We start from the raw sequence: 14,979 nt of genomic DNA, 5'->3' as shown, positions 1-14,979 counted from the left end.
TTTATGAAAACTAATAAATTTGGACAAGTACTTGTTATGTCTTGTACCCAAAATCCATTCAACCTTGCTTTGTTTTCTATATATCCACCTCTTTGTCATATTTGCATAAACAATTGTATCACCACATGCAAGTGGATGTTGACAACAAATTCATAAATTATTTGTCATATGCATAAACAATTGTGTGATCACATAGTATACAATTTCATCAATTAGCATTAGTGTCATACTCAAATCTGTACTAATATATATGAAGCTGTGCCATTTCGTGTCCACATCTCTCCCAAAGTCAAATGAATTATTTTACAGGATTGAACTTAAAGAGAATTTGAAGGGCTCACAGAATTTCACATATTTTGTTTTGATAATTTGAAGCGTTTATTTTATAAGGTACTTTGTTTATATCATTCATAAAAAAAATAAAATAAATTGATTTGATAATTGTAATTTTTTTTATTTATTATGTTTGTCTCAAAAAAATAAAATAATAAATGATCTATTTTTAAAAATATATTTGTTATTTATTTTTTCAAAATCTAAGAATTGCAAACTAATTAAGTGGATCGTAACAGGTTTGTTCTAATCCCGGACTAACTAAAGCATAGCCTTGTTTGAAAACAGGCTATGTTAATAATTTTTTAAATTTTTTGGCTAAAATATGAAGTAAAAAAAATTAATGTTTGGAATAACTTTTTTGTTTCGTACGAAAAGATGTGCAAAACGTAGAGAGAGAGAAGAATTTTTGACTTTTTGGTATAAGTTATAGCTTTTTGATTTTTTTAAGTAACTTTTTGACTTTTAAATTAAAATACGCACTTGCCAAACAAAGCCCATTTGGTAATTGCATCACCTTAGATTATGTTTGGATAATGGATAAATGTTTAGAAAGAAAAAGAAAAGTGAAATATAATTATATTTTATTTACATTTCACTCAACTTTTTTTTTATCCTTTTTAATTTTTTTATCCAAATTCATACTCCAAACATAGATTTAATAAAAACCTCGAGTCTTATATTAGTGCTCAATAGGATGAGTTAGTATTTGTGTCATCCTGAACTAGATTCATAGTCATCTCTGAATTTGACTCAATTTTAAGAATTGGGATCCTCTCCTTGCACTCCCTCCTTACGCTTCGTCCTTGCAGGCCTTCGGGCCTACTTTTAGGCCTAATTTTGATAATCTGAACCGCTTATATTTTATGATTTATTCATTATATCATACCTGTAAAAAATCAAATTGATCGGATATCAGAAAGCATATGTTCGGAAAACTGTTTATTAAATTCTTTAAAAAAATAGCTTTTAGTTCAATTTTTCAAACACATACTTTCTGATATCCGATCAACTTAATTTTTTACAGGTATAATATACTGAATAAATCTTAAAATATAAACAGTTCGAATTATCAAAATTGGACCTGAAAATAGGCCCGAAAGCCTGCAAGGACGGAGCGCAAGGAGGGGTTACAAGGAGAGGCTCCTGACTCCAATTTTAAACCCATTGATATGCTCTTCTACGGGATAGCGAACCCTTGTAAATTGACCCAAATTTATGCTTCCAAGCTTAAGCAATCACTCAAAATTCCAGCCCCAAATTCAAATCCATGACAAACTTTGCCTGGATCAACCATTGAAACATCCATTTGAGCTTGAGTTTACCTGTATATGAGAAACACAATTAAAATTAGTTTTGAACTGCTTCTTTTTCTTTTTCTTTTTCTTTTTTTAAATAGAAAAGAGAGAAAAAATAAACTTTTGAAATCTCATTGGTAAACTTTAAAATCATTCTAACACTGACATGAAAGGGTTGAGATACCTTGTTTGGTTTAAACTGCTTTTTTGAAAATTAAGTTTTTTTTAAATTTATTTTTAGTGAGTTTTTTTTTTTAATATGTTAGGTAAATTTGTTACTTTATAGATACATTTAACTTAAACACACTTAAGAAACAATATATATATATATATATATATATAAATCAATAAATAAACAAGAGTACAAAAACATACTATTTTTTGTATTTTTTTAATATTTAGTGAGCTTTTTTTTTTAAAAAAAATTCACAAATATTATATTTTTTAAGTGTATCTATATTAAGTGCATCTAAAAAGTAAAAAAAATACTCAAAATATTTTTTAAAAAATACTAAAAAATAAGAAATAAAAAAAAAACTCAATTTTCAAAAAAAAAAAAATAGTGAAAATCAAATTGGTTTTGAAAAACTTCTTTATTTATTCCTTTTCAAATTTATCAAGATAAAAATCAAATTCCATCTCTTTTGACATAGAGGTTAAAAATAACTTTTAACTTTTAACCTCTTTTACATTACATCAACTCTCTATTTTTTTTATATTTTTTCAAATAAAAAAAAATCAAAAAATTAACTTTTAACCAACTTCTCACAAAAATATTTATAAAATATTCTTTACTATTCGTATTAGAAATGACACTTGGCCTTCCAATCCCTTCTTCCCACCATGGGATATTTTTCTTAATCAATCATATAAAGTAATTCTTTCTTCAATTTTTAAATCGCATCATAAATACTCCTTCTATTAATCAACTGCTACGTCAACTAACGATTATGCTAATGTCAACAATCTCATGTGTTAAAATAACTATTTAATAGTTAATACTATTTTCCCTGCACCATAAAAAAATAAATAAATAAAATAGGACGTGATGAGGCGACAGTTTGTGAAGGGACGTTTGAGAAGATGATTGGATTAAAATAACTTATTAAATGATAAAATAGATTATAATAGTCAATAAAATAAAATAAAATATTATATCCAACCTATACTCATTTTACTTTTTCTTTCTCAACAATCAAATCAGTTATAAAAAAAGTCAATCAACTTCTCAAACACAACTATTTTAGTCAAACTAAAATAATTGAAAATCAAATAATCAACTAAAATAGTTAACATTTCAAACAAGCCCTAGAGGAGTAAGGAAGATGGTTTGTCATGGTGGAAAATAGGGGTGTAATTTTGGCGGCCCGAGGTGAGCCCGACCTGTTAAGGCCCGAACCCAAGTCCAGCCTGAGGCCTTGGGTCAGGGCCATCGTTTTGAAACCCGATCCTTCCCATGGGCCTAAACCGCTTGGCCCGCCCCATGGGCCCGCTCAAGGCCCGTCCAAAAGCCCAGCCCGAGGCCAGCCAACCCGGCCCACCCGAGGCCCAGTATTATTTTTAATGAAAAATAATAAAATTTTAGTAGAAAAAATTAAAAAAAAAAAAAATTGATTAGGCCCGCCCAAGCCCAGGGGCCCGGCCTGAGGCCCTCACTGGCCCGCCCATAGCCTGAATACCCCTAGGCCTGAGCTTGGGCTTGGGCTTGGGCCTGGTTTTTTGGTCTGTGGGCAAGCCCGGCCCAATTTTTTGAAGGGAACCCGCAAGGCCCGACATGGGCTCAGCCCGGACTGAGCTCGAATGGGCCGGGCGGGCAAAAATTACACCTTTAGTGGGAAGGTAGAAGCGAAGTAGCCACAAGGCTATTTTTGAAATATAATTAAAAATCAATTTTTGACTTTTAATTTATTTTAGATTATATCACTTCTTTATTTATTTATTTATTTATTTTATACATCTTAAAAAAAAATAAAAAGTTAAAAAGTCAAATTTTATTAACTTCCCAAAATAACCCAATTATTGATTCCAATGAGGAAGAATAAAAAATAAAAAATAAAAAAAAGGAAAAAAAAAACAAATAAGAAAAGATGAAGGTAGGTAATAGTCATTTTCTTAAGTATTAATTCGACTCGTTGGTAAGTTAGTTATTTTAATAAATTATTTTAGTTTTTAATTATTTTAGTAAATTAAAATTTTTATATTTGAAATGAATAATTGATTTTTTATTATTATTTTTTTTATAATTAAATGTGATGTTTGTAAAAATAAAAAAGTAAAATAATTATAAGTTTAATGTGATATTTTATCTTATTGACTATTTTAACTTATTTTGTCTTTTTGTGAATTGTAACTCACAAAAATTTCAAATTTGGCATTGACTTTTTGAGCTAAATTAGTCACAAAAAATAAATTAGACTAAAAAATTAATAAAATAAAATATCATATTCAAATTATAATCATTTTATTTATTTTCTCAAAAATATAAAAATAAAAAATCAACCCAAACAAAATTTTTAACTGAAACTAAAATAGTTTAAAAACTAACTAAAAAAAGTCACGAGCCAAACGGCAACATAATCTTTAATGTTAATGCTGTTAAAAGTCAAACTCTTATAATGAAGTTTTTATAATTTTTCAAAATAAAAAAAAAATCATATTTTAAATAACTCTTAAAAAGTGTATTTATAATTTACGTTTTTTTTACAACATAAAAAATTGTTACCAGTATAGAGTAGACTAACTAAAATATATTAAAATATTGTAAAATAACATCCCTTCACTAAAGAAATAAGAATAAAAAAAAAAATAATTTTCAAAAAGAAAAAGAAAAAGGGGATTTAGTGATAGCCCCTCACTATCTAATTTGTCTTTCAAAAGGACAAGAATTATATAAGTACTTTCAAAACCCCCTTAATATTTTAAAACTTATTTCTTTTACTATATTACCCTCATATCTATCAGCTCTCCTATTAAGCCATCTTTACTGTGTATTTCAGAGTAAAATTTTACTATGTATAAAAATAAAATTTTACTCTGAAAAACTAGTAAAATGTTAGACTCTACACAAAAATAAAATTTTACTCTGAAAAACGAGCAAACTGTGAGACTCTGAAACTAAAAGTAAAATTTTACTCTGTATAAAAGTAAAATTTTACTTTGAAAAACTAGTAAAATGTTAGACTCTACACAAAAGTAAAATTTTATTATGTACAAAAGTAAAATTTTACTCTGAAAACGAGTAAACTGTGAGATTCTGAAGCTAAAAGTAAAATGTTACTCTGCATAAAAGTAAAAAAGCGAAGGCAGTGTTTGTCACGGTTGAAGTGTTTGGCAATGACCACCTCTTAATAGTAAAATTTTACTATCATTCTAACACCAGAGTAAAATTTTACTCTAATTCTCTCAAACAAAAAACAGAGCAATAGAACAAGAGTAAAATTTTACTCTCATTATCTGAAACAAAAAACAGAGCAATAGAACCAGAGTAAAATTTTATTCTGGTTCTGTCAAATGAAATTAGATAAAAAACAACAACAATAAATCAAAAAAAAAAAAAAAAAAAAAAACAAACAAACAAACAAAAACAAAACAAATTAATCAACAAATCAACATATCTTATTGAGAAGAAAAATTTCTAAAACTAGATCAACAGTCACAAATCTCATTGAAAAGAATACATGTGTTCAACAACACTCATACACACACACACACACACACACACACATATATATATATATATTCAAAACTCAAATCTGTGTTTAAAAAAATATGTATAACCAAACAACTCCACCAAACATGCCTCAATTTAGAGACGATCTGTTTCTTCTCGTAGACGATCTCCTTCGATTCCGGCATCGGAGGACAATTTTCCGGCCCGTAGTTGATTTCGTTCCCGATGTTCTTGATGAGTTCATCGTAGAGATCAGTTTCGACATTGTTGATCGCCGGAGTTTCGTCTGATAACTGACTGGACTTGGCTAGGAGAGTAATGATGATGACGTTGCTATCATCGCCGGAGAAGAAGAAGTTACCAAAATTGTCAAGAAATAGAACTTCAGATCTGGAAGGAGGAGCACGTCGGCGGAGAACAAAGTCAGAAGGGAAAGAGGGAGGAGAGAGACAGAGAAGGTGGGGAGAGAGTGGATGAAAAAGGTAGAAAAATTTAGTTGATGGTATAATAGTCTAATAAAATATTTAAATAATAAATTTTGTCATTTACGCAAGCCTTTATAATTATGAAGGGGGTTTAGAAAGTATAATTTTTTTCTTAATCGTTTTAACAATGAAAGGAAGGTAAAAGGGATTTATTGCCAAATTTTCCAAAAAAATAGTAAAAATCAAATTGGTTTTAAAAAACTTCTTTATTTATTCCTTTTCAAATTTATCAAGATAAAAATCAAAATTCCATCTCTTTTGACAAAGAGGTTAAAATTTAACCTCTTTTGCATTACATCAATTCTTTATTTTTTTAATATTTTTTCAAATAAAAAAAAATCAAAAAATTAACTTTTAACCAATTTCTCAAAAAAATATTTATAAAATACTATTTACTATTCCTATTAGAAATGACACTTGCTTTCCAATCCCTTCTTCCCACCATGGGATATTTTTCTTAATCAATCATATAAAATAATTCTTTCTTCAATTTTTTAATCGCATCATAAATACTCCTATTAATCAACTGCTACGTCAACTAACGATTTTGCTAATGACAACAACCTCACGTGTTAAAATAACTATTTAATAGTTAATACTATTTTCCCTGCACCAAAAAAAAAAATAAAAAATAAAATAGGACGTGATGAGGTGATGGTTCGTGAAGGGATGTTTGAGAAGATGATTGAATTAAAATAACCTATTAAAAGTTAAAAATAGACTATAATAGTCAATAAAATAAAATATCATATCTAACCTATACTTATTTTACTTTTTCTTTCTCAAAATCAGCTAAAAAAAAAGTCAATCAACTTCTCAAACACGACTATTTTAGTCCGACTAAAATAATTGAAAAATCAAATAATCAACTAAAATAATTAACATTCCAAACAAATCCTTAGAAGAGTAAGGAAGATGGTTTGTCATGGTTGAAAGGTGGAAGCGGAGTAGCCACAGGACTATTTTGGGAATATAATTAAAAGTCAATTTTTGACTTTTAATTTATTTTGAATTATATCACTTTTTTATTTTTTTTATATATTTTAAAAAAAATCAAAAAGTTAAAAGTCAAATTTTAATTAACTTCTCAAAACAACCCAATTATTGATTCCTATGAGGGAGAATAAAAAAAAATAAAGAAAAAAGGAAAAAAAACAAACCAATAAGAAAAGATGAAGGCAGGTAGTAGTCATTTTGTTAAGTATTATTCGACCCGTAGGGAAGTTAGTTATTTTAATAAATTATTTTAGTTTTTAATTATTTTAGTAGATTAAAATTTTTATATTTGAAATGATATAAAAATAAAGTTTTTTATTGATTTTTTATTTTTATTTTTTTATAATTAGATGTGATGTTTGTAAAAATAAAAAAGTATAATAATTATAAGTTTAATGTGATATTTTATCTTATTAACTATTTTAAACCTATTTTGTCTTTTTATGAATTGTAACTCACAAAAATTTCAAATTTGACATTGACTTTTTGAGCTAAATTAGTCACAAAAAATAAATTAGACTAAAAAATTAATAAAATAAAATATCATATTTAAATTATAATCATTTTATTTATTTTTTCAAAAAAATAAAAATAAAAAATCAACCCAAACAAAATTTTTAACTGAAACTAAAATAGTTAAAAAACTAACTAAAAAAAGTCACAAGCCAAACGGCAACATAATCTTTAATGTTAATGCTGTTAAAAGTCAAACTCTTATAATGAAGTTTTTATAATTTCTCAAAATAGAAAAAAAAAAAAAATTATATTTTGAAATATTTTTAAAAAGTGTATTTATAATTTATACTTTTTTTTACAACATAAAAAATTGCTACCAGTAATAGAGTAGACTAACTAAAATATATTAAAATATTGTAATATAACAAAGCTACAATATAAATGGGATGATAATTCATGAGATAATGAGATAGAAATGATAATTCATTTCGCTGTATTTATTTCAGCATTTTAGGTCACCTCCAACGTGTACATACAATAAATCATGTGTATATTAAGCCTGGCCTAATTTGGAATTTATTTTTTAATTTTTTTAAAAAACTAATGTGTTTGAGAAGTTACAGTGATTATTTGTTTTTTTTTGAGTGAAAAATCGATATAACATTTGACTTTTTTAACGAATGACAAATATTTTTTTTTGATTTTTCAACTTTTTTACTAGATTCCAAATGAGGCCATATTTAAAAATAGTAAAACGCATCACGTCACAAAGTGAAAATTTCTTGTAAACTATATTATGTGCGATACACCTCTATTTTTAAAGTAAAGATAAGAAAGGAAAAAATAAAAAAATTAAACAGTTGACTTGGCCTTCTAATAACAAAGTTTTGATACTTCTAATTTTACAATGAGATTGGTTTCTACCCAATGATCCAATTGATTGGAGATTGTAGGTTCAATTATTTTTTGTGAGTGAAATTGCAGATCCCATGATTTGCAATTTTCACAATTTCTCTCATAAAAAAATAGACCAAACCCGAAGGGGCAAGAACAATAGTGATATATCTCTATCCAAAGCGAAGGAAGAGGAAGTCGCAAAACGATCATTGAGGCTTGAACCCAAGCCAACGCCCCGGAATAAGGGCACTACCTAGTAACCACCAGGTTAATCACTTGGTGCCCAAGCGGCTTCCAATACATAAATTTAAGGCCGCATTTGTTTCATGAATAAGATTAGGGCTTGGGTTTTTTTTCTACTCTATTCCAGGAATTATCCCTGAACATTCGATTCCCCAATCTTCTCTCTATATATATTAATAGAAAAAACCTAGACAATAAACCAATGCGATAAGGACAAATATCTGTTTGATCATATACAACTTGAAACAATGCATGCACTGCAAACATATATGATTCGATTTGTAGACACTACCAAGGACTGGATTTACTGAAAAGATGCCAAAATTGAGTTCACTGTCAAGGCATTGGTTGATGAAGGGCAAGCGCTACTAGAATTCAACAAAATCTTGGGCTAGATATGCATAACCACATATTAGATTGGGTAATTATGTTCGCCAAAGTGGTGCCATTAAGATTGACATTCCCAACAAATTTGCATGGATTTTTCTCCAAAAGAAATTTAAACGACACTAAAAGATAACAAGTCGAAGACAATTTAATTTTCACAGGCTACGCTGTCCCGAACAAGAAGCCTACCCTTTAAAACCAGCATTTTCAATTCAATTTGATTCATGATGGCAAAAGTTAGAATTTCTTACCTCGAAACAGCTCACTTCAAAGCAGCCCTCTGCGTCTCTTGTAGTCGCCAACAGAAAGGGTCAGTGCATGTCTCCTTCCGTCATCATCCAACACTTGGCATCCAACCGTCGCTTCTATCCTCTGCTTTCTAGCCATGAATCCTGCCTGAGCTCCTTGGGGCCCACCAAACTTCTGAAGCACAGCCAATGAGATCGGCAGCTCAAAATCATGCATCGTATTCAACTCCGTTCCTTGATCCACCGGAGCACTCGTGTCCACCAACTTCCCTGCATCGGCTGCAGCTTCCAACGCTGCTGCCGTAGCTTCCACACCAACTGCTGTAGTAGTATCACCATTGGCTACTTTTGCTTCTGCCTCTGCCACCTCATCTCCTCCACTGGGCTTCGAAACATAGTAATTCTTTGACCTAGTCCACCGTCTCGAAAATGGATCGTACCCAGCCTCGCCCGCTTTCAAACTCGTATTCACGGGTTTTAGTTCTGATGCATTTTTGAAATTCTCAACCCGATTCCTTTTGTTCATTTCGGCCAGCCTTATAGCCTTTGCATCTTTCTCTTGAGTTTGCCGGGAAGCTTCCAGTACCTTCAGCCTTGCCACAATCCTCTCCACCTCAGCCTCATTGTTCTTACTTTTTGCCACTTCCATTTGCCGCCTCAGCCGATCCTTCTCCGCCGCAACATTTAACGGCCTCCATGTGGCGGATTGTTTCTCCTCCACCATCTGCTTCACAGTGGCAGCTGAGTAGACATACGCGTTGGTTTTTTGAATGGCCTCAAACTTATCCAACACATTCTGTTTGCTTGGCATCTGAGCACCACTACGCTCCACCTCCCTAACCCACTGGTCAAACTCGTTTTTCAGAGGAGGGGAGTCTGAAACCATAGCCATCTGCCACCTGGCAGCAGAACTTTCATTGCCCCAAACAACATTCAAATACTTGTACGTGGTTTTGTTCTCCAGCTTGTACTGTCGGTCACGGTCAGCAACATCAACATTCTGGACCATGCAGAGCCTGTAGACAGGTCCGGATTTTGATTTCCCAATTCCAACTCTAACAAAGCATCCCACAATCAAATCATCAAAGAAAGGCTCCATGAACCATTTAGCCAGTTTTGACCTCTGAATAGTAATCTCCTTTATATCCTCAAATGTAGGTACTTTTGACATGGGTGATGTCTTGTCTTCATCGCTGTCAACTACCCCTTCATCTTCACTATGGGACCCACTTTCACTCTGACTCGAGCTACTTATACTTGCTGCTGTGAAGGCTCTCTGCTTGGTTGGTGTGCGCTCCTCCGAGTCCTGATGCCCTTGATTCCTCAATCGTTGTTTTGCTCGTAACTCATTCAGTGCATCATCTTTGGCAGCTGATCTGTCAGCTGATCTGGCAGAGGAGCGCACACCACGAGAAGTTGTGTGAAGTGGACTTTCTTTTTCTTTTCTAGGTCGTGGCTTCTTGTCATTCCACTTTGATTTCATCTTCTCATGCCATTCTTTATCATTTTTCTTCACTGCACGTTCTGACAAAATCAACTCTCTTGCAAGTTCTGTCATCCCTGCAAGCTTTTGCCTGTCAGCTTCATCCTTGTAAAGATCACTCCCAACAGAGTCATCATCACCACTGTCACCATCATGGTCATAATCATCATCATCATCATCACGATCATCATCTCTTTCCGTAGGGTCTAGCCTCTTCTTCAAAGGAACTTGAGATCCAGAGGGCTTCTTGCTTGCATAATCATGATCTTCATCTGAGTCATCATCTTTTGAGTCACTTCCATCATCAGAATATGAACCATCGTGTTGTCTTCTAGATGCTGGATGTGAATGCCGGTTCCTACCCACTGTACTGGTTCTTCCTGCTGCCTCCAGAAGCAGCTTTTCTAAGTCCGCCATGAATTCCTGCAAAATTTGCTATGTTAATTGGTTGTTTCAACAATCAATCAATACCAAAGAAAGAAAGACGGATGTACGCAGCTAGCATATCGTTTTCCGAATTTTCAGGAACATAACTGAATAACAATCCCAGCCCACATAACCAATCCAGACACCCTAACTGCAGTGATAGGACGGATTTGATAGAACAATAACATGAAATGGTATCCAAGAAATACAGAACCGATTTCATGAACAAGCATGTTTCTGTCTCACTAAAAAGTTTCTATTTTAATCATATTAAATGAAGTATTTTAGTAGCATAGAAAGTACGCACATGTGCGTTCATGGGCAACAGTACACATGATTTGCAATTAGCTGATGTGCTAACGAAGGGACTACACAAGAAGCAATTTGATAAGCTGACTAGCAAGCTGGCTATGGAAGATATCTTCAAACCAGCTTGAGGGGGAGTGCTGGAAATTGTGTTCATGCATATAATATGATAGTGGTGTTGGTGGTAGATAGTGGCATGTATAGAATATGATAGTGGTGTTGGTGGTAGATAGTGGTATGTATAGAATATGATAGTGGTGTTGGTTGTAGATAGTGGCATGTATAGAATATGATAGTGGTGTTGGTGGTAGATAGTGGCATGTATATAATATGATAGTGGTAGATAGTGGTAATATATAATATGTAAGTGGCATATAATGGGTTATGATGATGTTTGTAATATCTCCTATATAAGGAGTGTCATTTGGTCTTGTAAGATAAGAAGTTTTGAATATAACAGAAATATATTCCTTCTTCCTCATATTTTCGGAGTTCTTCTTCTTCATATTTTCTAAGTTGGTATCAGAGCAACAAAAAACACAGCAGCCCTAAAACCGTCATAGCCATGTCGGAAGTCACGTCCGGAACCACTTCAACCCCTGCCGCTGCCATTCCGGTGAAAACGTCCAACTCTCACTCTGTCCAAATCACCACCATCCGCCTAAATGGTGATAATTTTCTCCGCTGGTCACAATCTGTCCGGATGTATATCCGTGGGCAAGGAAAGATCGGTTACATCACTGGTGACAAGAAGGCTCCTGCTGTTAATGATCCGCTGTTCGACAATTGGGACGCTGAAAACTCCATGGTTATGACATGGTTGGTCAATTCCATGGAGGAGGATATAAGCTCTAATTACATGTGCTATACTACTGCACAAGAATTGTGGGATAATGTTAGTCAGATGTATTCTGACCTAGGAAATCAATCTCAAGTTTTCAAATTAACTTTGAAGTTGGGAGAGATTCGTCAAGGAGATGATTCCGTCACCAAATATTTCAATTCGTTGAAAAGGTTGTGGCAGGATCTTGACATCTTCAACACATACGAATGGAAATCGGTTGACGACTGCAACCACCACAAGAAAACTGTGGAAGACAGCCGTATTTACAAGTTTCTTGCCGGCCTCAACATTGAGTTCGATGAAGTGCGAGGAAGAATTATTGGCAGACCTCCTCTCCCATCCATTGGCGAAGTATTTGCCGAAGTCAGAAGGGAAGAGAGCCGAAGGAGCGTCATGCTTAAGAAAAAAGGTAATGGTGAATCAATTGAAATTTCTGCTTTAATTAGCGATGCTGCGGCCAACAAGGCTGCAAGTTACCAGCGCAGGTTTGATGATAAGCCACGGGTCTGGTGTGATTTTTGCAACAAGCCTCGCCATACACGCGAAACGTGTTGGAAGATTCATGGCAAACCTGCCAACTGGAAAAGCAGCAAACAAGGAGAGAAGAATCGTGGCTTTCCTACCGCTAATGAAGCCGATTCAGGTCCCTTCAACAAAGAGCAGATTGATCAACTCTTAAAGCTGATAAAATCCAACTCCTCAACCGGTACTCCTAGTGTTTTGTTGGCACAAACAGGTAGAAATCCTAAAACCTTCTCTTGCCTAAACTTCTCTCCGTGGATCATAGATTCCGGTGCCTCCGATCACATGACTAGTTTTTCCCATTTATTTAGTACCTATTTCCCTTGTTCTGGTCATGACAAAATCAGAATAGCCGATGGTAGTTTTTCACCTATTGCAGGAAAAGGATTTATTAAACTAACTGAGAAAATTAATCTCAATGCTGTTCTTCACGTCCCCAACTTAGCCTGTAACCTTTTGTCTGTCAGTAAACTATCTAAGGATTCTAATTGTCGTGTTACATTTTTTGAATCCCATTGTGAATTTCAGGACCAGAACTCGAGGATGATGATTGGGCGTGCTAGGATGCTTGAAGGTCTTTACTACTTTGATGAAGTACCTGTTAGTAATAAAAAAGCTCAGAGCTTTAATAGTACCAGTTCAATCTCTGTTCGAGAAAAAATAATGCTATGGCACTATAGGCTAGGACATCCTAGTTTTCTTTATCTGAAACATTTATTTCCAGAATTATTTAAAGGGATTGATTGTTCTTCTTTTCATTGTGAAAGTTGCATTTTTGCAAAATTTCATCGCTCTACTTATTTGCCAAAACCTTACCAGGCTTCAAAACCTTTTTATTTGATTCATAGTGATGTTTGGGGCCCTTCTAAAATCACTACTCTTTCTGGTAAAAGATGGTTTGTTACATTTATTGATGACCATACCCGCTTATGTTGGATTTATTTGATGAATAAAAAATCTGACGTGAAAAATTTATTCACAAATTTTTACAATATGATTGAAAACCAATTTCAAACCAAAATTGGTATTTTACATTCTGATAATGGAACAGAATATTTCAATGAGCAGTTGGGTGAGTTTTTGGAAAAAAATGAGATTTTTCATCAATCTACATGTCGGGATACCCCTCAACAAAATGGCATTGCAGAACGAAAAAATAAACATCTACTTGAAGTAGCACGTGCTATAATGTTTTACATGCATGTTCCTAAATATTTATGGGGTGAAGCAATTTTAACAGCCTCTTATTTGATAAACAGGATGCCTACAAAGGTGTTAACATACAAAACACCTTTTGATTGTCTCAAAACTTTTTTTCCTGACACGAGGTTGTTTTCTGATTTACCCGCCAAAGTTTTTGGATGTACTGCCTATGTTCATGTTCGCAGTCAATTTCGTTCAAAACTTGACCCCCGTGCTATAAAATGTGTTTTTTTGGGTTATTCCTCAAACAAAAAGGGGTATAAGTGCTTCGATCCTCAAAACAAGAAATTTCATGTGAGTATGGATGTGTCATTTGTGGAAACAAAATCCTATTTCCCCAACACTTCTCTTCAGGGGGAGACAAGTGGAGTAGAAGACCGTTTTTGGGATATTTCTATCCCGCTCCCCAATGTCATTTATCCTACACAAAAACCACATTTGTCTGATAATGATCACTTAGGAGAACCAAGTTCTATGGTGCCTAGTCAAGAAGATTCTTGTTTAGGGGGAGAAGTACTACAAAATGATCTAAATCCTGAGCTTCAGGTTTATACTAGGAAGCGATTTCATCTGAGGAATAATGACCCGAATGTCCATCCTAATGACCCGAATGTCCACCTGAGTTCTGGCATCGAAATTTTAGGTAATCCTATTCCTTCTATTTCCGACCTTGATGTACCTATAGCAATTAGGAAAGGTGTCCGAAATTGCATTAAACATCCTATTGCAAATTACCTCTCCTATCAAAGACTGTCTAAAAACCATAGAGCTTTCACATCTAGGATTTCACACTTGTTTGTTCCAAGGAATATACAGGAAGCATTGGATGATCCGAATTGGAAATTAGCAGTCATGGAGGAGATGAATGCTTTAAGGAGAAGTGGTACTTGGGAGATAGTTGATCTACCCAAAGACAAGAAAACAGTTGGGTGTAAATGGGTGTTTACGATAAAATGTAACGCAGATGGAAGCGTTGAGAGATACAAGGCGAGACTGGTAGCTAAAGGCTTCACTCAAACTTATGGGATCGACTATCAGGAGACGTTTGCTCCTGTTGCTAAAATAAATTCCATCAGAGTACTGTTATCTCTTGCAGTAAATTCAGATTGGCCTCTACATCAACTTGACATTAAAAATGCATTTCTCAATGGTGATCTTGAAGAGGAGGTGTTCATGAGCCTA

General features: G+C 33.2%; 1 protein-coding gene across 2 annotated transcripts in view; it reads right to left on the bottom strand.

Moving 5' to 3' along the window:
- Positions 1-1,260: 1,260 nt before the first annotated feature.
- The window catches only part of LOC114277335 (protein RTF1 homolog), a 28,321-nt gene continuing 14,602 nt past the window's right edge, over positions 1,261-14,979 (bottom strand). The window contains exons 2-3 of one of the 2 annotated variants that reach the window (XM_082888569.1): positions 9,017-10,919; positions 1,261-1,658 (exon numbers count right to left, since the gene is read on the bottom strand). In XM_082888569.1, coding sequence (XP_082744695.1) covers positions 9,033-10,913 — 1,881 coding nt within the window. In that variant the 5' untranslated portion in view covers positions 10,914-10,919 and the 3' untranslated portion in view covers positions 1,261-1,658; positions 9,017-9,032. Of the gene's footprint in view, positions 1,659-5,262; positions 5,692-9,016; positions 10,920-14,979 lie in introns of those variants that run through there. The other variant, XM_082888568.1, reaches the window with a different exon arrangement.

The sequence above is a fragment of the Camellia sinensis genome, chromosome 9 (genome assembly GCF_055761805.1).
Source record: "Camellia sinensis isolate YWXY chromosome 9, ASM5576180v1, whole genome shotgun sequence".
Classification (NCBI taxonomy): Eukaryota; Viridiplantae; Streptophyta; class Magnoliopsida; order Ericales; family Theaceae; genus Camellia; species Camellia sinensis.
Note: the sequence above shows the minus strand (reverse complement) of the source record. Positions and strands in the feature narration are given on the sequence as shown.